Source organism: Chelonoidis abingdonii, chromosome 8 (genome assembly GCF_003597395.2).
Source record: "Chelonoidis abingdonii isolate Lonesome George chromosome 8, CheloAbing_2.0, whole genome shotgun sequence".
NCBI classification, from domain to species: Eukaryota; Metazoa; Chordata; order Testudines; family Testudinidae; genus Chelonoidis; species Chelonoidis abingdonii.
Window position 1 is genome coordinate 105540600 of NC_133776.1, and position 25217 is coordinate 105565816.

The 25217-nt window shown below is 53.8% G+C and overlaps 1 protein-coding gene across 1 annotated transcript; it reads right to left on the reverse strand.

Moving 5' to 3' along the window:
• Positions 1–8031: 8031 nt before the first annotated feature.
• On the reverse strand, positions 8032–23960 carry SLC7A3 (solute carrier family 7 member 3). Its single transcript, XM_032777111.2, has 12 exons — positions 23922–23960; positions 17372–17780; positions 16636–16794; positions 16269–16449; positions 15716–15828; positions 13991–14213; positions 12298–12437; positions 12095–12197; positions 10909–11120; positions 9704–9870; positions 9264–9372; positions 8032–8661 (listed from the first exon to the last, which is right to left on the reverse strand). The coding sequence occupies exons 2-12, from the start codon at positions 17739–17741 to the stop codon at positions 8528–8530; spliced, it is 1911 nt and encodes a 636-aa protein (XP_032633002.1). The 5' UTR covers positions 17742–17780; positions 23922–23960; the 3' UTR covers positions 8032–8527.
• Positions 23961–25217: the final 1257 nt, after the last annotated feature.

Below are 25217 nucleotides of genomic sequence, written 5' to 3' on the forward strand. Positions count from 1 at the left end.
AAGTCAGTGTTTCTTATTCCTGCATTCTTTATTACTTCATCACACAAATGGGGAGACCCTGCAACAGTAGCCCAGGAGGGTTGGGGGAGCAGGGAAGCAACGGGTGGGGCTGTTGCAGGGGCACCCCCTAGAATGGCATGCAGCTCATCATTTCTGCGGGATCTGACACAGAGCAGCTGTGCTTTCTAGTCCACTGGTTCTCTAGCACACTTGCCCCATATTCTAAGCAGGACTGACTCTATTTTTAGATACAACATAAAGGAGGGAATGACACGGGGGGGTCATTCCCATTTTTGTCTTCGTGCCCCTGGCCGACCTCAGCCAGGAGCATCCCTGGCAGCAGCAGACGGTACAGTTATCAGTCGTTATGTCACCTCATCACCAATTTACAATGGCACAGCAGACGGTACAGAACAACTGGTAACCATCTCTGCTATCCTGCAAAGGCAAATGAATGCTGCTGTGTAGCGCTGCAGTACCGCCTCTGTCAGTGGTGTCCAGTACACATACGGTGACAGTGACAAAAGGCAAAATGGGCTCCATGGTTGCCATGCTGTGGTGTCTGCCAGGGCAATCCAGGGAAAAAGGGCGCAAAATGATTATCTGCCGTTGCTTTCATGGAGGAAGGAATGAGTGACGACATTTACCGAATCACCCGTGACACTATTTTTGCACCATCATCCATTGGGATCTCAACACAGAATTCCAATGGGCAGGGGAGACTGCGGGAACTATGGGATAGCTACGCACAGTGCAACGCTCTGGAAATTGACGCTAGCCTCGATACATGGATGCACACCGCTGAATTAATGTGCTTAGTGTGGCTGTGTGCACTCGACTTTACACAGTCTGTTTTACAAAACCGGTTTATGTAAAATCAGAATAATCCCATAGTGTAGATGTACCCTTAGAGTTCTAATAGCAATTCTCCCAGCACACTCTGAGATAAGGATAGTCACATTGCCAAGTATTTTACAACATAAGCTCCTCAGGGCAGGAGCTGTGTGCTGATTTGTCTGGAAAGCCTCTTGCACAGTCTTGGTGCTATCTGGATAAACGTTATATCCCCATCTGGCAGATGGAGACAAAGAGAAGGGGAAGGGATTGGAGGGGTCTCTCCACAAAGACTATTACTGTAGCAAAAGGCCATATATAGCAAGTCAGCAGCAGAGCCAGAAGACTTACTTCCTTGTGCTTTTCTTTCTTGTAACATTCCTGCTAATACATCCCAGAATGACGTTTGCTTTTCTTGCAACAGTATACGGTTGACTCATTTAATTTGTGATCCATTACAACACCCATAGCCTTTTCTGCAATACTCCTTCCTAGACAATCATTTCCCATTTTGTATTTGAGCAATTGATTATTGCTTCCTCAGTGCAATACTTCACATTTCTCCTTATTAAATCTCATCTTATTTAATTCAGAAATGTCTCTAATTTGTCAAAATCATTTTGAATTCTAATCCTGTCCTCCAAAGCAGTTACAACCCCTCCCAGCTCAGTATCATCTGGGAACTTGATAGAGGTACTGTCTAGGCCAGGGTGTGCAAACTACAGCCTGGGAGCCATTTTAAGCCAGCTGGCCAGCCTGTGGATGGGGCAGCGTGTAGAGCTGCCTGGCCACACCTCCACATAGATGCTGGAGAAGGGATGTGACACTGCTTCTGGGAGCCACTTGAGGTAAGTGCTGCTTGGAGCTTGCGCCCCTGAGCCTCACCTCAACCCCCTGCCCCAGCCCTGATCCCCCTCCTGCCCTCAGAGCCCCTCAGTCCCAGCCCAGAGCACCCTCCTGTGCCCCAAACTCTTCATCTCCAGCCCCACTCCAGAGCCTGCACCCCCAACCAGAGCCCTCAAATCCTCCTGCACCCCAACCCCAATTTTGTGAGCATTCATAAGAATGGCCCTACTGGGGCAGACCAAGGGTCCATTGAGCCCAGTGTCCTGTCTGCCGACAGTAGCCAATGCCAGGTGCCCTAGAGGGAGTGAACAGAACAGGTAATGATCAAGTGATCCATCTCCTGTCGCTCATTCCCAGATTCTGAGAAACCAAGGCTAAGGACGCCATCCCTGCCCATCTTGGCTAATACTCATTGATGGACCTATCCTCCGTGAATTTATCTAGTTATTTTTTGAACCCTGTTATAGTCTTGGCCTTCACAGCATCCTCTGGCAAGGAGTTCCACATGTTCACTGTGCATTGTGTGAAGAAATACTTCCTTGTGTTTGTTTTAAACCTGCTGCCTATTAATTTCATTTGGTGAGTCCCTAGTTCTCGTGTTATGAGAAGTAGTAAACAACACTTCCATATTTACTTTCTCTACACCAGTCATAATTTTATAGACCTCAATCATATCTCACCTTAGCCATCTCTTTTCCAAGCTGAAAAATCCAAGTCTTTTTAAATTCTCTTCATATGGGTCTCATGGGTCGCCATACAATTTCTATTCCCAGATGTGGCTCTCTGGCCAAAAAGTTTACCTACCCCTGCTCTGGGCCATTATCCGAATCATTTCTGAAGATATTTCATAGAAATAGACACAGGACACTTAACACTTGCTTGAGCTATGGGGTCCGAATAGCTTGCGCTAGACAGGCATGTCACCACCACTCTCCACAGCTCACAGCCCACTCACAGGAGGACTTGACTGCTTGCGTTTCTGCCTGTCTTTTGGCAGAGTTTCTAGCTGTTCAACAAAAAGCCTGGCAGTCCTAGGGCTTATGAAGTCTTGCTGCTATGGAGCATCCAGCACATCACAACACCCTCTCTCTCTCCCCCCTAGTGGGGATGTCCATTCTGTGAAGGTACCTGGGCCCAGGCCACCATTTTACCTACATGACCATCGCCTTGAATTGCAGGTAGGAACTGTGGGGCAGGAGCCCAGTACTGGGTCCGGTAGGGCTCCTGCATGGCTTTGCCAGAGTCTCTCTCATGGCTAGAGATTCACACTAACTGCAGACTGGGAGGCGAGGCCACTTTCCCATTGAACAGGGACCTTCTGTCTGCTCCTATCTCCTGAGAGTACAGACAGCAGCTGCTGTCCTGTCAGTAAGGAAGTTAGTGATCTGCCCTAGTTACAAAGAATTTGCTTTTATGTCCTGGGGAGATGGGATTGCCCAGCTCCCAAGCTCCTGCTGTGACTCACCCTGCTGCTTCTGCCTTAACATGGAGAAGAAGAATCCGGTGAAGTTTGTTGGGTCAGGAGAACAGGCTCGTTGCTGCCATGAGGAGGGACGGGCATGTCAAGAATCAATGTTCATCCCTGCCACACTGCCCCAGGTGAACCTGCAAACTCTAGGAAACAGCTAGCACCTTAGGACTACCTGCCTCTGCTCCAAGACTATCCTATCTGTGCATTCTCCTTTCTTGGTAAGGCTGAAATGGGGACACCCCTCACTCCCAGACACAGAAGAAATCTGGGAGTTCAAGCTGCACGTAGGCTCCTGTCCCTGAAAGTTCCCATAGGTTTACCAACAGTGGGAGCTTGAATGCAGACATGTCGCTGAGTGCCACCAGCATTTTCAGCCCAGTGTTGTCTAGCACCGCACCAGCAGAGATGATCAAAGAGAAGAATGCTTGTAAGTAAGGCACCAACAGGGCCAGCTCTAGGCACCAGCATTCCAAGCATGTGCTTGGGGCAGCACTTTTCAAGGGGCAGCACTTCGACTTCCCCCCATCTGTTCAGCAGCAGCACTCTGGCCCGCCCTTTTTTTTTTGCACTTGGGGCAGCAAAAAGAACATGCGCCGGCCCTGGGCACCAACAACAGAACATTCCAGCCAGAGCCTGTCCACTCCCTCCAGCCCCTTCTATACTATGCTGAGTAAAGCACCAGCGTGGTCAATTCCAGGTCTTCGGATTGACACCGGTGCCATCTGCTATCCAGCAGGCGTCAACTGCCTGATTCCAGAGCTGTAAAGGCAAGCGATCAGTTCTCCATCCAATAACAAAAATCATTAAGAGAAGACTTTTTATAAACCAGTCTCCCGCTTGCTGCTCTGACCTGAGGGGCTGATTGGAGGGGGGGCCCAGCACTAACTCAAACCTGTCCTTGCACAGAACTCTGAATTATTGAGTGCCTTTCACATTGACAGTCCCTGGTTGTAACCAGGACAGGAAACAGAAATACTGCAAGACAGAATTCTCTGCACTGTGCTGACAAGGCCAGAACCCTGCCATGTTTGAGGCCAAAAGGGGACAGATGCAAGACTTGCCTCCAAGCAAGAGCTGAGTTAGAAGCTGGTAGCCTTCAAATGAGCGCTGTTCCTGCCACTGGGTATCCTGAGTCGCTGGGCAGATATCAAGTCTGTTCTGCACTAAGATAAGCTTGGCTTGTTGGACAGGACCAGCACCTGTGTCTGATTGTGCCTTACCTGCTTTGAGGGTCACAAGCACTTGCCTAAAGACATAGCCTTGGTTAAGAAAGCAGCAATTTCACCTTCAGCTGAGCACTTCCCCCCAATTCACACTCCATAGCAGAGACTAATCACACCAATTCCCCTACAGACCCAAACGGACTGCCCCTTTTCTGCCTGCACATGCAGACCCAAAGGTGCACTGGTCTCTCTGGGGACGTGGCCTGGCCAGGGCATGTGCTCGTAGTGAATGTGTTACAGATCAGAGTCCCAACACATCCAGTGAGTTGCACTGAAACTATCAGAGCTCTTCCTCCAGAGACAGCGAGTGAGCCCCTGCCAAGGCTGCAGGGAGCCAAGCTACTCAAACCAGGGGGCAGCCAGGGACATGCTGGCAGAGTTGTGATGATTCACACTATGCACAACACTGAGGCCCAAAACTCACTCACCAAAGGCTGGGCAGGCTCTGCGTGCCTGTGGTGCCAGGCCACTGGATGCTCCAAGTTAGAACACCGCCAGGGCAAGAAACCTCTGCGCACAGGGATTTAAGTGGGAATCCTGCTGTCGGGGGAGCTGACCCTGTGAAGGATTTGGGCCCAGCCCCACCTGTGCCACGTCATCCAGTCCCAGCTGATGGGTTTGGGTCTGTAGTTGAGTCAGGTGACCAAGCACCACCCTGGCAGGCTGGGGACAGGGATGAAGAGGCCCAGGCACTAGGTCTGTCCGGAAGAGCCAAATCTGCAGTGGGCCTGGCAGGGTTCCCCAGCACAGAGGGCTCTGAGGGACTGAGGCTTGAAACCTGTCAGGGATCCAGAGGGACCCAAGGATGGGACTCTCCACGCCAGCCTGATGGCACAACCTAATGAGAGCAGATGGCTGATGAGGAAATGCCAGGCAGCAGGAGCTGGAGGCTTTGGGGACAGACTTGCTGAGCCCAGCAGGGGAGAAGGGCAAAAGCCATTTCAGCTGTCAACTGAACTTTGTTTTAACAGATAACTTGCACAAGAGATGGCGGCAGTTTGAAAACTGAGGCAGCACCAGGGCCTCATGTTGGTTCTGGTCAGACACACTTACACCTGCGAGCAGGAACCCCCACGGCACTGCGTCACCAGGCCCAGTCCCCTCAGGATCCACAGCTCTCTTGGGGGTGCCAGGCCCTGCAAGTTCCTACCATGCTCAAATACATTTCCCCACCCTCTGCAGGAAGGAGTCAGGGCTGCCGGCTTCTCCCCATAGGAGGGAAGGGAGACATTGTGTATTCAATGTGTAGCCTCCACTGCCCCTGACAAGGACTTTGGAGCCAGCAACAGCCCTCTCAGAGCAGCCAGCTCCCCTCTGCACCCACCAGCCCCAAAGCACTGCCACCTGCCTGGGCATTCTGTACAAGTAGGGGCATTGCCAGCAGATCGAGGGAAGTGATCATTCCCCTCTATTCGACATTGGTGAGGCCTCACCTGGAGCACTGCGTCAGGTTTTGGGCCCCACACTACAAGGAGGATGTGGAAAAATTGGAAAGAGTCCAGCGGAGGGCAACAAAAATTATTAGAGAACTGGAAAACATGACTTATGAGGAGAGGCTGAGGGAACTGGGATTGTTTAGTCTGCAGAAGAGAAGAATGAAGAGGGATTTGAAAGCTGCTTTCAACTACCTAAAAGGGGGTTCCAAAGAGGATGGATCTAGACTGTTCTCAGTGGTACCAGATGACAGAACAAGGAGTAATGGTCTCAAGTTGCAGTGGGGGAGGTTTAGGTTGGATATTAGGAAACACTATTTCACTAGGAGGGTGGTGAAGCACTGGAATGGGTTACCTAAGGAGGTGGTGGAATCTCCTTCCTTAGAGGTTTTTAAGGTTAGGCTTGACAAAGCCCTGGCTGGGATGATTTAGTTGGGGTTGGTCCTGCTTTGAGCAGGGGATTGGACTAGATATCTCCTGAGGTCCCTTCCAACCCTGATATTTATGATTCTCCCATCACTGCTGTCCCAAGCTGACAAGGAGCAGCCCCTGCAGCTCGCGTTGAGGTGGTCTAGACAGCCCAGAGACATGCTGCTTAATACCTGCTCCATCAAGGGTCCAGCCTCCATTGCAGCTGGGAAGGAGCATGGCCCAGCAGAGGGAGTCTGGAAACCTGGACTCCACTCCCAGCTTTGCCATTGACATGAAAGGTTTAGCATTGATCCCTCCAGGCAGGCACCTGACTAAATGATGCCTTGTCCCCACAGCTGGACTCTCTGGCTTAGCTTCAGGCCTCTGAATATCCCCCACCTGTAAAGTCAGAATAATGTTCCTTTTCCCCCATTGTATCTTCGGGGTTCTCGGGCTCCCCCAGCATTGTAGTGTCTGAGCCTTACGCACACAGACAGGGTTAGCCTCATCTTGCAGACAGGAAAACAGCTACAAACACAGGAAGAGATTTGCCCCACATCTGTGGCAGAGCTGGGACTAGGAGTCCAGATCGCATGGCTCCCAGTGCAATGCCCTAATCTCCCTCTGCTTTGAGATCTGCAGTGACAAGCACTCAATGGAACATGCCTTGCAAGTGGACACCATGCTAAGGATTAACAAGCCGGCCAGAGCCAAGAGGTCTGCCTGGCGTTATAATTGTCCAGATGCCAAGCGCCTCTGGGAGCCCAGAATTCTCTACCTCATCTGCACGGCAGTGAGAGCTGTGGGCACTTCCAGGCAGGCTGGCCCGTTATGCTACAGCTGCCAGAAGTGCTGCTAGCTGCTGCTGAGAAGCTACTGGGCACCTCCAACACCAGCTCCTCTGTGGCCAGCCACCATCCCACTGCCTCCTACAGACACGACACCAGGAGCTCTGAGTGTAGTTCTGGGGCAGGTGAAGGAAGGCCAAGGCTGATCTTCCGTGAAACTCCCTGTGATCGGTCAGTCCAGACCGGCCTCTGCAGGCGCCTAGCACAACAGGGTCCTGGACCATGACAGAGGCTCCCCAGTAATATGGTAACAAATCCTTCTTCATAAAGCCCTGGTCTCCACTTACGTTCTGCCAGCATCACTATGTCTGAGGCATGTGAAAACCCCACTCCCGGAACAGGTCTGGCTCTGCTGGCAAATCCCTAGCGCAGATGCAGTTGTAGACAAGAGGTTCCGGTCCCACTTATTTCACTTGCAACACTGGTCTAAGTGGCACTGGCAACAGCACTGCTGCTAGTCTGACAGGATTACTGCGGTCTCCCCTCTAGGAGGGGTTGCTGGTAGCTAAGCTGACAAACTCCCTTCTAATATAGACAAGGCCTAAGAGCTCCAGGAAAATCCCACTGGCTGCAGCACTTAAACTCCACAAGATTTGCAGACAGGCAGAAGTTAAAGTGCCATTAAAGGAGGTTGAGACTGTGCCAGAGGAAATGCTACTGTGGGATACACTTATTAAAACGATAATGGAACAGGGCTCCGCAGGGACACATGCCTTGATAACAAAGCCCCTAGATTGTCTGAGTAATTACCCAGGCCTCTGTCTTCCCCAAACACCAAACCCTCCCCAGAAAGCTGCTGGGAAGAGTCCTGTGCCGTTTGTTGTGTGCACCTTTCCCAGGCATTCCACTGCACTGCTCCAGAGCCACCACTTTCCAGCAGGGCCTGTACCTGGGACATGCCCCACCTGCATGCAACTGGGAAATAAAACAAGCATCCAAACAAGCCACCAGCAGACTGAAGGAGCTGAATATTTAAAAAACCCTGGAGTTTAATAGTACAAAAGCCAATGTTTAAAACCGATTCTACACACAGAATGTGTTAGGAACCATGGAACACAGACACAGACAGAAGAAGAAAGGCAGCCCCCAGCCACATGGCCGGACAGAATAAATATAGCTGCACTATTTACATGGGGGCCTCCTATCAGCCAAAGAAAGCAGCATTCCTGACACACAACAGCGTCAAAAGGTAACAAAATCCATCCAGGGGAAGGGAGGTTGGCAGACGACTGGCCCCGTCCCTACCCTCAGGTTGATTTGGGATTTTAACATCCAGTTCAGAGTAAACAGAGAGGACCCAACTGGGCTTTGCCACATGACCTCATTTTCGGAATCTGTCTGACTAGGGCTTTGCAGTCTTGTTCAAGCTGCCATTCTGCTCCATAGAAAGGAGGGGCCAGGAGGACAAGGGCCTTCAGGGAGTCCAGGATGCGGATGAGAATGTTCTGAACATCCTCAGTCTCAGATTGTAGCAGCTTCAGGGCTGAGGTCCATCCCGGAGAAGTGCACAGACTTGCCTGCCGTGGAATGGGATTTCTTTTCATTTTTCCCTTCTATGCTGTTCTGAATTCCATAGCCAAAGTAGATGGCAAAACCTGCAAGAGAATTTCAGCACTGGAATCAGTCCCCAAGCAGCCCAAGAGCTGCAGAAACCTGCCACCCAGCCCCAGCACACCCTCCCCAGAGCCCAGGCAGGCTAACGGGCCTCTTGCTTCCTCCCCCAAGCACTTCCTCCCTCTCCCCGAGGAGGAACAGGCCTGTCCTAGTGCTCTAGTGAGCTGCAGGCAGGGCCCAAACCCCATTTCTGGTGGGCTCTAGACAAAGCGTGGCCACAGCAGGCAGATTAACGCCATCCATTGCTGGCGGTTGACTCCAGAGGGCTCAGCTCTCAGCATCTCTCACACAGTGACAGGACACTGCGGCACCCTGCTGCTTCTAGAAGTCTCCACAGTGAGGTGTGAAAATCAGGGTGGAACAGGGCAACTGGGCCCCTATCAAGCAGGGATGGAGCACCCTCCCCACCTGCCCCAGGTCCAGAGCTCCTGTGCCAGGCCCAAGCCCATCACCAAGTGAATACTGGGGAGTCTAGCCCTTGTAAGGTCCCTCTTATGGGGCTTTTCCCGGGGAGGAGAAGTGAAGAGTGTGAGTCCCTGCCTCTAGGCAAGGACACGATGCCCAGAGCGGTGTGTTCGCTTACCTATGACCATCCAGACAGCAAACCGGGCCCAGGTTCCAGCACTCATCTGCATCATGAGGTAAATGTTAATGAAGATGCTGAAAAGCGGAAGCAGCGGCAGGAAAGGCACCTGTGAGACAAGAGAGGCTGAGCCATTGCTGCTGCGGAGAGGAGCACAGCAGGCAAAGGCTGCCCTCCAGCTACCTGTGCTCCCAGCCAAGGAGGGGCCAACCCAGAGTCCGTCACAACCTAGGGACTGAGACACGCTGGGAACATTTGTTTTTTTGCCCAATTATCTGGTGGCAAAGTCTCAGGGACCCCGGGCAGCTCTGACAGGCTGTGTCCTGGCTGGACGGCCCAGGCTGCACTCACGGCCAAGCTGCCAGAAGAGGTTGCCATGGAAGCGGCAGTGGTGGGAATACCACCTGGGAGGGAACCCAGCTCCCGGCTGTTACTCTTACTTTGAAAGTCAGCCGGGCATTGCTCTGTGGCTGCCTCCAGACAATGATGGTGGAGAGCAAAATAAGCACCAGGAGGCCTATGCAGACTATGATCAAGCCCACACTGCCCTCCAACACGGAGTCCATCCTCTGGGCCAGGATCAGGCACAGGATGGTGATCCACAGAGCTGCAAGAAAGAAGACACGATGTTGTGTTGCCCAAGCAAAACGGCCACTGCCTCACACCCTGCTCTGATCCCAGCCACAGCTGCAGGCACCAGCGTGGTCACAGCTGCCAGCCAGGCTTTATTCTCTAGGATGCCTGCAGATCCTTAGAGACCAGCTGAAGAGCCTGGCCTCTTCTCTTGCCCAGCTCTATGTGACTCTTCCAAATAAATGCACCCAGAAGCGCTGGGGTCATCAACAAGCACTTGCATAGCACTCTGCATACACTAGCCCTCTGCCTCAGGCGACGGTCACGGTCCCTTCTCCCCGTTTCGTGGATGGGGACGTGGAGTCAGATATTTGTGCTACTCCTACAGGAGATTTCTGCTTAGACGGGAGCACTGAGAGGCAGCTTCCCTAGTCCAGCAACAGAGTTAGTGATATGCCCTCATTAAGGGGGCCACGCAGCACACCCAGGTGCACTGAACCTTTAGTGCTTCCCGTTAGTTCCTGGCAGTCAGGGGGAGACCTGCAGGGGTTCTCAGATCTCCAATCCTTGCCCCATGCGCTCCACACAGGACATGCCCGAGCAGTCCCAGACTAACCCACACACCCCAGTTCCACGGTGACAGCTTTGTTGAGGAGTTCTGCCTGTGAGCTCTACCCAGACATCACCATTCCAATCAGCACTCCAGGCTAGCTGCCCCTGAGCCCAGCAGAGGCACACGCCCTGGCCCAGTCACTGTACCACACCCATGAACTTAGCAGGCCCCCCCATCACATTATGGCAGTGTCGTCCCTGGAGTTCTGCAGACATGCGCAATGGCTGTGTGCTCACCCTGTGATGAGCTCCGGGGGCACACCGGAAAGCCAGGGCATGTGCATGACACAGGATGCTCCTGTATGGCTTTGACAACAACCCTGCTCATTTCCTGCCTCTGCACACATCGCAGCCCTGGACTCTGTTAGAGACCCAATGAAAGCAATCACTGTCACTGAGCGACTGTTTCACTTCCTGTGCACCTACCCGGCTGAGGTCAGGCACTTCCTGGTGCACTTACCGATGGCCGCAGTGCTGATGTAAACGATTTTCCCTGACAAGCTGGTTGGAGTTTTGCTGGGGGGGTTGAAGAGGCTCCCCAAGGTGGGCTTCTCCTTCAGTGCAGCCTGGGAGTCACTGACTATGGGGTTCATGATGATTTTCTCCTCCTCGTTTCCATTCAGCTCCACCATCTCCAGGCCCTTTGGAGAGCTCAGCTGATCCCGCTGATACCTGAACCAAACCCCAAGTCAATGGTGACTCAACAGCTGTCCAAGCTGTCTCCAGACCAGTAGCAGAGTCAGGTGCTTCCCTGCCAGGGCATTAGATTCTGACGCACCCAGCACAAAGCTGTATCCAGGCCAAGACTTTCACAGTGCAGGCTGGAGCTAAGTCCACTGCCAACAGTAACCTGCTGCCCCAATGCAGCCTGGCACCCTCATCAGGCTCACTCTGTCTGGGCCCACACAGGGGCTACACACCAGTGTTCAAATGCTTCTGGATGTGATTTACCATTACCACCGATTGGGGTGGCTTTCACAAGGCTTGGGGCCTGGCCGGCCTGGCACAGATGCTAGAACTAGGGGTGCTGTGCATCCCCTGGGGCTTGAAGTGGTTCCATCATATCCAATATTTGCAGTTTGGGTCAATGGTCTCAGCCCCCCACTGTATACATTGTTCCAGTGCCCCAGCAGCTTTGTGACTGCTCAGGCTCCGCTCTCTTGAGTCCCGAGCAAGGAGTCTTTAGGGAAGGTCAGAGAGCGACCGTGCAAGAGAGCTACGGTCACAGGCCCCTTTGCAGTCTGTGATATCAGCCAAGGTTCACCTGCCCCTCCCTGGGTAGCTTCTAGAACACAAAATACCCAGACCCCCCCTCTGACCCCAAACACACACTGAGCATCCAAATGGGGGAAGGAAGGACTACTTCCACACAAGCTCCCTCTGAGGCCAAGGCCCAGGCCCAGGCTCCTGAGCCTGGCTAGGGCCAGACCCATGCCCATCTCAGCATCAGCTACTGTCATACACCCCATGGAGATAGCGGCTGGCTCCCCAGGGCAGCTTCTCTCCAACGGGCAAGAAATGGCTTTTCTGGGCAGGGGGCTTTGGGGGCAGGAAGCTCTGGCTGCAGCGCATGCTCGCCAGCACATGAACCAAGGGGCCTTGTTCAGAAGGCAGCTTAAAGGGGCAGGCTGTTGGCAGATACCCACCTGAGAATCAGCACACAAACAGAAACCAGAGAGTACGCCAGAAGAGTGCCGATCGACATGAGGTCCACCAGGTCCTTCAGCTCAAACACAAGTGCCATCAGAGCTGCAATACAACAGGCACAGGATGAGCACAAGCCCTGGGCTCACTCTCAGACAGGCCATGTGAGCAGCAAAACACAAGGCAGGAGCAAACATCTGCTTACCAGCAACGATGCCAGACACAATGGTGGCCACCAGGGGAGTCTTTGTCCGTGTGTGCACTCTGGAGAGGAACTTGAAAAGCAGCCCGTCCTCTGCCATGGCATAGATCACCCGGGGCATGGGGAACATGGACCCCAACAAACTGCAGCGGAGAAAGGTTACACCAGCACATTCAGTATTCGCCACCTCGATCCAGACCTCTCGCCACCATGCCAGTCACTAGCTAGTCCCTGGGGCCTTTTCAAAAGCCATGTGTAGTGAGATCAGCACAGAAGGACCCTCCATGCCTTGTCTGGACCCTTTAGATCAGGGCTGGTACATTCTGATCTGATTCTTGGAGCTGGCGTCAATTCAGCGGAGAAAATGTAGTGGATGCCCCACTGATGGCTGGTGATAACATTCTCACAGCAATGGCAGCCAGAGCCATCGCCCCCAGGAAGGGTCACTCCCAGCACGTTTGACAGTCGGCAGTGAGGCAGGGTTCTGTGGTCTCATACTCCCCACTAGATTCCGCATTGAATGAAGCCAGATCGACACACGGCACTCAAAGCACAGCAAGCGCTTCCCCACAAGGGGTCGCGCAATCAAACTAAATCCATTTCTAAGCCAACCCGGCTCAGCCAGTACAGTTCATGCATGTAGACAAGGCCAGTTAACCAGAGCCACACAGATGTGACACTGAGCAGGAGCAGCCCAGAAGCCACGGCCAGGAGGGTCACAGCTTAGCACTTTTGTTTCAGTTTATTTTGTTGCACTGATGAGAAGCTCTTGCCATGAATAGAACTTCTAAGCACAGTTCTCAGCACATCAGAACCATGACAACAACTTAAAACAATGCCTGTGAGAAGAACTAGCCACAGAAGGGAGCTCCTTGGGGCTTTTCCTGAAGAGCAGATGGGCTGACAAGTAACACCCACCACAAAAAACAGCCTGCACTGCATGGACGCCTGGTTTACATCCATGTGCCGTGGTAGCAGACAACAGTTTTGGGGGCTTCAATACTATTCAGATAAACAAGTGACTCACACTCAGCGATTCTCATTTGCTAGCATCTGAAGCTGAAGAAGAGGCACAAATTATGCATTTCTGGTGGGCCTAGTGCTGGGATATCTTGGAGCAAGTACACAGAGGTCAAACAAAGGCCCCTGCTTTCCATCGCTTGAATTCTGTTGCTGCGAGTCCCCACCGCATGAGTTTCTCATTCTTCTGGCCATTGGCTGCATGGAGTCAGTGCGAACGGCATCAAGTGCTTGTCACTGGTATCTTCCCATGTCACTCGTGACCGGTTAGGGGATATTTGGGCTCACGGGGTTCCTGGGGTGCTGGGCCTCTCAACGAGGGCATGGGCGTGTAGTGCACTGTGGGGGGTACTGGGCACACAAGGGTGAACTGGCTGGGAGCGAACGTTCCTGTCCGAGGCTGGGCAAGGGTTTGCTTTCCACCCACATACACTAGCATACCAGTAAATCTCGTGACTACTGCTGCAACTGGTTTAAAGCTACAGTTGGTCTAGTAGAGATGTATACAATTACTGCCATGTTGTGGAAGGAAATGAACCTCTCCCCCAAGCCATCTAGCCTCCTGCACTCAATCACCGTTAGCCAGACACCACCTCCATCATTTCCAAAGCCAGAACAAGATTCGGGGGAAGCGGTTACTGGAGCAGGGTGCTGGACGAAGTCCCAAGTTCCTTACCTGGTTGAGAGCGCACAGAGAGATCCAACGGCTACAACATAACGGGCAGGCTCCCAGCCCACGTCTTTGAAGGCCTCGGGCAGGGGACTGTCCTTGTTCAGCAGGTAGTAGGGTACCATGAGGGTCAGGGCAGCAGAAACACCAAAATATGCCACAAAGCAGATCAGCAGAGACACAATGATGCCAATAGGGATAGAACGCTGAGGATTCTTGGCCTCCTCCCCTGAAAGAGGAACAGAGATGAGACTTGGAGCACTAACATCTTCCCTCCCCTACACATCTGGAATGTGATAAGGGACCACAGGAACCCCATTGCTGCAGACGAGTGGAGAGCGTCACTGTCGGAAGTGGGGAGAAAGTCAGCTGCTAAAGAAGTTTAGCTTTGCTTCTGAAACCCAGGAAACTGGAGAGCCTTCCCAATGTGACCCAGTGTAGTGCTGTCTGCCTGAGCCTACATACAGCTCCAGTGCCACCACCTGACTCGGCTAAACAGAATGAAATCAGCAAGATTAGTCAGTTCCAGAACCTGGGACCACAGTAAAACTGCCGATAATCAGGCTGATTTCATAGAGCTGCTGTGACTGAGTGAAGCAGCAGCAGAGGCAGGCACTGGGGTTATTCCATGGGGAAGGCCCCTAAAACAAAATGCAGCACTAGCCACAAGCCACCATGGCAGAGAGAGCATCCAAGCAGGCCAAAGGCATGACATGCCAGCAGAAATGCCAGCACTCTCCCCTTCTCACAGCAGAACCAGGCAGGACAGAGCAGGGCTTATCAACAGGCGATTGCCCAGGAATGTCACTGTGGAGCCTCCACTCTCTAGCTAGTAGGTCTAGTGCTCTGACTAGTGGGTGTCCAGGAAATTTTTCAAGCTCCATGTGCCAGGCCAGACAATGCTGCAGAGTGCTCAAAAAGGGGTGAATAGGCACAATAGGACAGGGACTCCTGGGGGAGGAGAACACTCTGCTCCTGTGACACCTGCTGCGGTCTTGGTTCTGTTGGGTGCAGACATGGTGAGGGTGTACTTCGATCCTGCCAGCTCAGGGCCTGGGGCCATGCAGCGAAGCCTGCTCACAGCATTTCATGGCAGTGATGGAAGGAACCTGAGGCTCCCTCGGGACAAAGGGCACGTTCTCGATGAACAGAGTAAGTTACTATGGGCTGGGAAGTCAACAGCAGGCATCCCTGCCACAGTTCATTCACTCGCCTCCATGGGCAAGGGACTCCTAGTAGCATTCTCAGGAGCTCGCACACATGGTGGGGAGAGCGGACTCCAGGCTCTGCACCAGAAAGCAGCAGACACTTCAGGGAAAAGACTCCCTCTGCCTGCTGGGTCTTTTGTTATTAAATGGTGCAGTCTGTTTACAAGAACCAGTTTTCTATGTGCAGGCTGGTGAAAGCTCATTGTACCCACAGTGCCAATTACCACAGCTAAGTCCTCATGTTTGCAGAAAGGCTCATAAAACTGAGCATTTCCCAGATCAGGAAGTGACGTCTCTGCTCTTGGCAGCACTCAAAGGCCCCGCAACATCGCACCCTGGGCCATGCAGGGATCTTGGAGAGCTGATCTCTTGGCTTGGCAAGCACAGCTTCCAACTACCCACCCGCACCCAGAACCATTTGGAAATTCTGCAACCAGAGATACTGCATAAAAGACGGTGACTCGCAGGGAGAACGCTGAGAAATACCTCATCCCAAAAGACAATGCACAAGCAGCTACTTTACCTGTTGTAGCGATACAGTCAAATCCCACAAAGGCATAGAAGCATGTTGCAGCTCCAGCGAGGATGCCTTGAAATCCAAAAGGAACGAAACCCCCAGATCCCAGGGAGCCAATGCTGAGAGAAGACAGACTGGTCATTGTTTTGGAAGAGTCTCAGTTAACATCTACCTCCTCTGCCTGCTGGAGACAGAGCTGAAACGCCCCTGAGCAAATGCCACAGGCAGGTTTCAGACTCTGTATCCTGTGTAAAGCATCCCTGCCGTGGGAGCAGGTGTCTACAGTCACTATCAATATGCAGCTTAACAGCCTGCGACAGGCACAAACCAGACACTGCAACTGTCAACTGCAGGGAAAGCTGCATGGCACACTCCCTGCCAAGGAACAAACCCAGGGCAGGGCACAGCCCTTTGGAACCAGCTTGCAAGGGGGACACCAAACAGCAGCCAGAGCGGGCATGGGCAGCACAGCTCCCTAGGTCGGTACCAACTGTGGGCAAAACGCTGGGCTGCCCTCCCACTAGAGGGCAGAGTTTGGGGAGTGGGATATTCCCCCTACCTAACATCCTGGCTGGTGGCCACGGCTGAGTGGTTGTAATAGTCTTCTTCGGACAGCTGCCAGTTCTTGACGGTTCCCTTCACAAAGCCAGAGATGATGACAAAGCAGAGAACCAGCAGGTTCACTGCAGTGAAGATTTTATTCACCAAGGCAGATTCGCTCACGCCAAATGCCAGCAAACCTGGGGAAGGAACACAAGAGGGAATAGGAGGGGCAGCGCCAGTCACACCCTCCCCACAATCAATGCCCCTGGGCCACGCCCTCCCCTCAAACACTCCCCTGGGGCCAGCACTGGCCATGGCCTTCCCAAACTCACCAGCCCATGCCACAAAGTTCACGTATCTTTACAGAGCTCTGCACCTCTCACCTGTGAGCAGCAGGACCAGGAGCAGTGCAAAGAAATCCGGGTACTCAGCTAGCACACCTGGCACATGCAGGGAGGTGCTGCTTCTAAAGAAGACTGAGATGTGGTTGCCAATGATATTGTCAAAGGAAGAACTCCAGGCTCGGGCGACACTCGCTGTCCCTAGCAACCAAGAGCAAAGTTGCATGTTAACCAGAGAAGCCTCCACCCCCGACCTCCTCTCAAGTACATGGCAGAGCTGTGGAGACCCCCCCTACAGCTCAGGGAGCCCAGCTCTGCCATGAGCACTGGTAGGATACATGTCTTTGTCACAAGAACCCTCTAGCACCGTCACCACGGCTTTGCTGTGCCTGAAGGGAAGAACTTGTGGGGTGGCCTCTGGGATCCCCATTCCTCACTGCACCACCCCTAAGCCTTTGGCTCATTGCACTGCTCTTTGGGCCTAGGCAACACCCAGCACTGCCTAGGCTGGGGTCACCAGAGAGGGGCTCCCAGCACTCTCTAGCCTGGCAGGTGAACCCTGAACTCTGTTCCCTAGACCACATGCTCCAGATGTCTAATAAGCACAGCCACTACGTGCACAGCCTCCAAGAGTCCCCGACCCGGGAGGGCTTGGCCAGACCCTCCATCCTAGCAGTGATGCCTCCCTGTGATCAACAAACTCAGGAAGTTCTCCCCTGCCCTCCACCTCCCCTGCCCCAGTCCACTCCAAGTTCCTCCTCTTTCCACTATTTTGTACCTATCACGTAGGACAGGATCAAGTTCCAACCAGTCGTGAAGGCCCAGATCTCTCCCACTGTGACGTAGCTGTAGAGATAGGCAGAGCCAGTTTTGGGAACCCGGGCCCCAAATTCCGCATAGCAAAGCCCAGCCAGCACAGAGGCGAGTGCAGCAACCAGGAAACAGATAACAATTGAGGGGCCAGCCTTTTCCTTGGCTACTTCCCCAGCCAGCACATACACGCCTGCCCCCAGCGTACTGCCAACCCCCAAGGCGATAAGGTCCAAGGTGGAGAGACAGCGGGCCAGCCGGGTGTTCTCCACGCTGAGATCCACAATTCGGCGGCGGATCAACTTCTTGCCAAAGCCAGTCATTGTTTTCTCAAACATTTTATCCACTCCCAGGAGGTGTCTGACTACTCAAAACCCCTGAAAGAAAATGTCACTTCATTACCACAAGGAACATTAAAAGTAGCAACAGTGTCAGCAAGACAAGACTGCAGAGATCTCAAGAACCAGTAGCATGCAGCCAACCGGAGTAGTCTCTGCTGTAGAGCTCCGGCAAACCCTGAGGCTAGGCTAGCTGGAATTTCACAGTGACCTCACTGCTGCATCCCTGGTGAAGACGTCCCAGGCTCCACTAATGCCTGTCAACTGATCCCACTAGCACAGAAAGCTAACTGGTCCAGCACACTGATGCACATCAGCCCTTTCATGGTACCCATCACCCGTTAACCTGCTTGGTGCCGATCCACCATCACTGGCCAAGGGTTGTGTACTAGCCTTGTCTGCAACCCAACTCCCCCGAACCAACTTCTGGTTTATTTGCTTTTCAGTGGTAGGAGACACAAGCAAAGGACAAGCCCAGCAATTGTTTGTTATGGAAACCTGAGACTCCCCAGGCAAGCACTGAACACTCCACACCCGTCAATACCTAAAGGCAGGTCTCACGACTGGTTAGCTGTCTGGTGCGTACTCCCACTCCGCTTAGCAACCTAGACACTCCCTGGCCCAAATGTGACTGTTTGAATATTCTTATTATGCCACAGTCTGTGGGTGTGAATGGCAGAGACCATCACAAAACAGAACGTTCTGCCAATTAAACGGATAATCGGGTAAACTGGGCTGAGTCACTAAAATGAGGCAACTTTTCTCTTGGCATTTACACTAAGCTCATCTCCATGGTGCCTGGCCAGACTCGCAGCCCAGCACCTGCACCCCAGACCAGCCTCTCATACTAAGTCACAGTCAGTGCTGCAGAGATTCCCAGCAAGCACTATGCTGATGATGCCAACCACCGGAGGAGCTGGTGCATGGAGCCCGGGAATAGGGACAGGGTCAGGAAAAGGCCCTACAGTATATGGTGCTGGTCTGAAAAACTTCTCATGGCCTTATATTGGACCCTATAGTAAGAACATGCCTTTCATCCAAGGATCTCCAAGGGCTTCATAATCACGCAGCCTCACAGAAGTGCAGCAGAGCTCTGCACATCCACACAATCTGCTGAAATCCCTGCTCACCTGATGTCCCATCTCAGTGGCCGGCCCCAAGCCCCAGGAGACTCCTATGGACGGAGATGGGTCAAACGGGGCAGGTGAGTGAGCCACAGCGTTGAGAAAGGGACTTTGAATTCACTTTTGGAGTACCCTGCACAGTCTTTACGGCATTTTTAACATCATGCTGGAGTTAATGTCATTGGCCGGACATCTGGCTGTCCCCAAATCTTAGTAGGACAGCTCTCTTCGTATCCATGGAGTTCTGTGGAGAGGAATAGGTATGATCTGCCACCATACCCATTGCCTCTCACGGAGGCAGGAGTTATTTAACTGACGGGAGAGATCTCGCCCAGCGGCTTGGAACAGCTCCACTGCAAGTGCTTACGCAACACGGTCAGTGCTGTAGTGTAGATATAGCCAGAGTTACAGCAGAGACCAACAATCTGCCAGGAGATGGTTGCTGCACCTAATCCCTAAATGAACCAGCACACTCAGAGCTTGCATTGGTTTTTTTTAAACCTAACTCTTTAGGTTTAAAAACCATGACTCTTTAGCCATTCTGCTTTGGAGAACAGACACAGTTGCCTTTAACTCAGCTGTCACACGGGATGACAGATTGCTCTCTCTAACTGGAGCACAAACCAGATCATATCAATTCTTCTCCACAGAACTCCAGGGGTCCTAAGAGAGCTGTCCTGCTAAGATTTGGAGACAGTCAGATGCCAGGGCATGCAGGCTTATTCGTCCACCTGAGCACTGCAGCCCTCAGAGTGTAGGATCACTTGCTTCTTGGGAGGTATTGCTGGAATATGCAGGCACACAGATAGGATCCCCAGCAATTTCCAAACTGTCAGTTTAAGTAATGCTGATGAGGAATTACAATAGTTGCTGATTGTGATCACCAGAATTATAATTGCAAAATCATTTCCACTATAACCAGCTGCTTTATTATGATCCATTTCTGGCAGCAATTGCTATTGGAGCTGAACCATCCTTGTTTGGCCTCTATCCAGTTGTGATTCTATTGCTATGAAAGCGATGAACAACTGCAACAATTTGAGCCAAGCAGCTGAAGAGGCTTTTCTAGTTTTTAAACTCTAACCACCACCCACCTTACAGGGGCTAACTAATCCAGCTGATCTCAAACCTCAGGCCTGACCCATATCTACCTCTTGTTGTCCAACCCATGTAGCTAGCAGCGCCAGGCAGGTAGCTCCTGCACCTCCAAGCGCAGCTGGTTATGTGCTTCAGGGAACTCAAGCTTGGAGGGTGAAGTCTGAAAACTGCAGAAGATAGAAACTGCCAGAGTAGATCAGGTCCATCTACTTGAGTAGCCTGTTTCCAGTTGCCAATACCAGATATTTCAGAGGAAGGAAGGTGTAAGAAACCCTGCAGTAGGGAAATGCAGTATAACCTGTTCTCTGTGAAAGTCTCCTAATCCCTAACAGAGAAGGGCTGAAGCCCTGAAAGAGCTATTATCCTCATCACAACAGAAACACTGATAGGCCATTGATAAAACTCTGGACACTTCATGTCCTAGTACAGCAGGGAACGCAGAGATGAGCTATAGCAGTAAAACTCCATAATCAGAGCCATTGCAAGGGAAGAATTCTCAACTCCATCGTGCCCATTGAGAAGCTTTGCCCTTAGCCATTCAGAAGCATGTCCAGGGAGCCAGGTGATCAGCATGACACTGGAGATAGTAACTAATGAGTAAAGCTGAGATGGGATAGAACAGAACATGGCGGCAGCAGCACAGTTCAGTTCAGACAGCAATCCCAGGGACACTGGCTGTTAGCCGCCACCAGGGGGACTGGATAGAAAGTGTGAAAAATCACAACAGGGGTGGGAGATAATAGTCACCTGAATAAGGAAAAGCCCTGAATATCGGGACTGCCCCAATAAAATCAGGACACCTGGCTGCCCTGGCCTCCACCAAAACAGGAAGCATTAGCCCTATTTAAATACCCAGTAACTTGGTTTGTATTATTAGGCTTCCAAAATTCACGGCCCAAGAAACAAATTGGCTGTTGCCATGTGGAGCCTACCAGCTGCAGTCATCAAGACAGCACAGATCTGCCAGGTACTGCACTGGACTCAAGCAGAACCTGCTTAGGGGAGGAACACGACAGTCACGTAGAATTAAATCCCACAGAAAAACAAACATTCTCCACCCTCGTGCTGTCCACAGGAACTAAGCAATGACAACATTGCAACAGTAAGGCTAAGCTGCTTAGGAGGCCTTAGCGTGTTATAATAGGAAGCTTTATAAGCACATGCAAAACATACAGACAAATGTCAGCCCAACACAGTAAAACAGAAGCATTTCCAAGAACACACACAACCTTCCTCTAGCAAAACTCAGTTGGCCACGGCACACACATTTCTAGGTAGTCTGCCAAAGCTGGGCAACATCTGTCTGAATAAAGACAAGTGGGTTTTAAAGAGCTATTAAAGCCCCCATAAGAAACAGCTGCCTGCCAACTGGGACCCCAAGTTCTCTCCCCAGGGGGCTAGGCAGCGCAGAAGCACCACACCATTCTTCAGGGTGCCAGCACTGCAGGCGAAAGCACCTGGGAGAGCATCAGACGTCTGGGTATGCCTAGGTGTGTTTTGAGAGGCAAGTCAGTAGCTTCAGTGCTCAATGGGAGTGCAAGATGTGAATGCTGCAGCGCTGATGAGTGAGCAGTAAGTGCTGCACAGCAGGTGCCAGCCACTGTCTCCACGCTCTGAAGGGCCAGAGACAAACAGCAGGAGGGGAGAGAATCAAAGCAGGTGAGAGGTGCTCCTGTGAATTGTGCCATTCATGAGGATAAACCAGAACCCAGGTCAAGCTCAGCAGTGATGGAAGTAAGTGTATTTCAGAGACCGAGAATTTAACTTACTCAAGCTACTGGCCCCAAAGCATTCAGTTGTGAACAGGGTCGCCTCTAGGTATTTTGCCGCCCCAAGCATGGCAGGCAGGCTGGCTGCCTTCGGCGGCTTGCCTGCAGGAAGTCCCCGGTCCCGCAGATTCGGCAGCACGCCTGCGGGAGGTCCACCAAAGCCGCGGGACCAGCGGACCCTCCGCACACATGCCACCCGCTGAAGGCAACCTGCCTGCCACCGGCAGAGCGCCCCCTGTGGCTTGCCACCCCAGGCACGCGCTTGGCATGCTGGGGCCTGGAGCTGCCCCTGGTTGTGAAGAGTACTTAGCAGGGAGCTGTTCTGAAGCTGTTATTGACACAATAGCTGTGGGGTGTGGCGCAATTCCCATGGCACCCAGCTCCCCCGCCCTGCGAAGGTGTCAGTGGGATAGACTGGAAGCATCCCACGCAATGTTGGGGATTTGAAAGGCTACAAATCCAGTGTTATCATTTCAGCATATTTCAGCTGATCCTTCAAAGTCTCCTTCCTGTCTACAGAAAACCAACAATTTCCTTTCCGTGGGGAGAGGAAGGGAGATGGCCCAGTTTGCGCCTCTTGCTGCCTCAATGCCAAATTCCACAGCCAAACCAAACAGGAGTGGATGGTCTCCTCTGAAGTCCAACACGGCACAGCCTTGGTCGCATTCTGAAAGGGGCAGCCTGGAGCGAGCACATGATCCGGCAGCAACAGACAGGAGCCAGAGCCACGCGCATATGCACCATTGCCAGCTGCTCTCCTCCAGAGGAGCATTCCTGGTCCCCATTGCCACATGGGTTTGATGCCAGAAAGCCAGCCAAGAGAAACCGACATGGCAGAGGCTGTACGGACTCCGAACGCCCCTCGGAAGTTTTCAGTGTTTGCTTGACACCCATGACTGCCTGAGGTGCCACCTTGTCGTAGTGCCTGACAGAAATGCCTGTGTGGGAGTCTTGCTGAACGCAACCAGCACTGGGAGCTCAACCTAAGGCAGAGGTCAGGGAGTGAGTGACACTCCACAGAGCGATTCATGGACGAACAGACAGGCAGGAAGGGCCAGCCTGGAGCAGGCTGCTTAGCAGAGCCAAAGGCTATGACTGTTACTCTGTGCAGAGGCATATCGGCCCCAGGGCACAAGGCCAGGCAGCCAACCCTGGAGGCTGAGGAAAGTGGCCAGGCTTCGCTCACACCCAGCTGTTTCACCTCTGTCCCCAGTTACAAGCCCCTATCCTTGTATGCTTGTGGCTATCAGGATTTTCATAGGAGTCTAGTTTTGCCCTGGTAACAGCAATAAATCACCCAATAAAGGAGCACAGCTCCCCAGTCCAATGCCCAGGACTCAGTTCTGCCTCCTTTTGAATTTGTGATGCCCTCTGGCAACCCCTCCGGTGCCTGAGCGTGACCTGGGGACAGAGGGACTCCTGGCACAACAGGGCTCACGTGCCTCAGTCTGGGTCAAGGAGGAGCAGGGATTTGACCCGTGGCCTTTTCTTTTTCTATGAAGAGAAAGAAACTAACGTGGCTCTCAACCTTCCGCGACTGCCAAGCCCCTTCGAGGAGTCGGCTCTGTCTTGCGTAGCCCAAACTACACTTCACTTAGAAGCTGCCGGAGGGGAAAATCAGCCAGACATGCCAAGGTGTCACATGAGAAATGGCCACTTTACATTTCACCGCGTAATTCTAGAACAGCAGCTGGGCTATAAACGGCCCGCGGGCGTTTCCGTGTGCAGGACAGGGAGCAGCGCACAGGCCGCTGGCACATTTCACCGGGCAGGGACTTGGCCAGGGCTTTGCCACCTCTTGTAAAACGAGAGAGGCGGGTCTCTGGCTGCGGTGCTGACCCCGCAGGTGCGGGGGAGCGGCGGGTCTGGCTGCCGCCAGCGGGCAAGGAAAGTGCCCGGGGCAGCCGGCACCGACAGTAGCGAGCAGAGGCAGGAGCTGCTCGGCGCGGGTCCCGCGCAGGAATGTCCACCCCGCCCGGCGGGAGAAGATCCGCGCAAAGTGCCTGGGTCCCCGCGGAGCCGGCGCCGAACTCGCAGCTCGGGCGCCCGGGATCGAAGGCGGGACCAGGAGTCACACGCAGATCCTCGCCCCGCGCCCGCCTGATGTAACCGCGGGCCCCGCTTGCGCGATGGCCGCCGGCAGCCCTCGCCGGCCCCACGCGGGTCCCGGCCCGCCCAGCCCCACTCACCGCGCAGGTCCCGCCCGTGCCAGCTCCGGAACTATCAATGGGGGCGCGCGGGAAGCAGCAGCGTTTATAACGGGGTTGGAAGGGGCGGGGCCAGCGACCCACGCTCCCCGCCCCGCCCCGCGCCACCTCCGCGGCGCAGCGGCCGGCAGCGCGGACTGGCGCAGGGAGAGGGGCTCCGCGCAGGGAACGCGCAAGGAGAGGCGCCCCGGGCAGGGAGCCATGCAGGGACGGGCACAAGGAGAGCAGGCAGGAAGAGGGGCCCCGCGCAGGGAGAGGAGCCCGCGCAGGGACTGGCGCAGGGAGAGCGCAGGAAGAGGGGCCCCGCGCAGGGAGAGGAGCCCCGGGCAGGGACTGGCGCAGGGAGAGCGCAGGGAGAGGAGCCCGGGGCAGGGAGAGGAGCCCGCGCAGGGACTGGCGCAGGGAGAGCGCAGGGAGAGGGGCCCCGCGCAGGGAGAGGAGCCCCGGGCAGGGACTGGCGCAGGGAGAGCGCAGGGAGAGGAGCCCGGGGCAGGGAGAGGAGCCCGCGCAGGGACTGGCGCAGGGAGAGCGCAGGGAGAGGGGCCCTGCGCAGGGAGAGGAGCCCCGGGCAGGGAGCGTGCAGGGACGGGCGCCAGGAGAGCAGGCAGGAAGAGGGGCCGGGTGCAGGGAGAGGAGCCCCGGCGCAAGGACAAGCGCAGGGAGAGCAGGCAGGGAGAGGGGCCCCGTGCAGGGAGAGGAGCCCACGCAGGGACTGGCGCAGGGACAGGCGCAGGGAGAGGAGCCCCGGGGCAGGGAGCCATGCAGGGACGGGCACAAGGAGAGCAGGCAGGAAGAGGGACCCTGTGCAGGGAGGGTGCAGGGAGAGGAGCCCCGGTGCAAGGACAAGCGCAGGGAGAGCAGGCAGGAAGAGGGGCCCTGTGCAGGGAGGGTGCCGGGTAGGATGCACTTAGCCTGCAGCAGGGAGTTCCCACTGTGCCCAGCCCCTGGGCATATAATGCCATGAGGCCCACTCGTGGGATAGGCGCTTCCCAGACACCCAGCTCCATGGAGGGACAGGACCTAGCCTTGGCAGCCTTGTACTGATGATGCCCAAACTGGCACCTGTGGAGTCTGCAATACCAGACTTTGCTAGGTGACTAAGGCTGTAAGGTGGTGGGAAAGAGCTGCTCCCTGGCTGTAGTCAGGGCCTGGCTGCCAAGCAGACCATGATTGCTTCTGCTTCCTGAGCTTTCTGACTGCCAGGGTCTGGCTGGTGGCAAAGGGTCTCTGAGGCCAGCCCCAAGAGATATGTCTTTTCTCAGCGGAAGCTAGGGACAT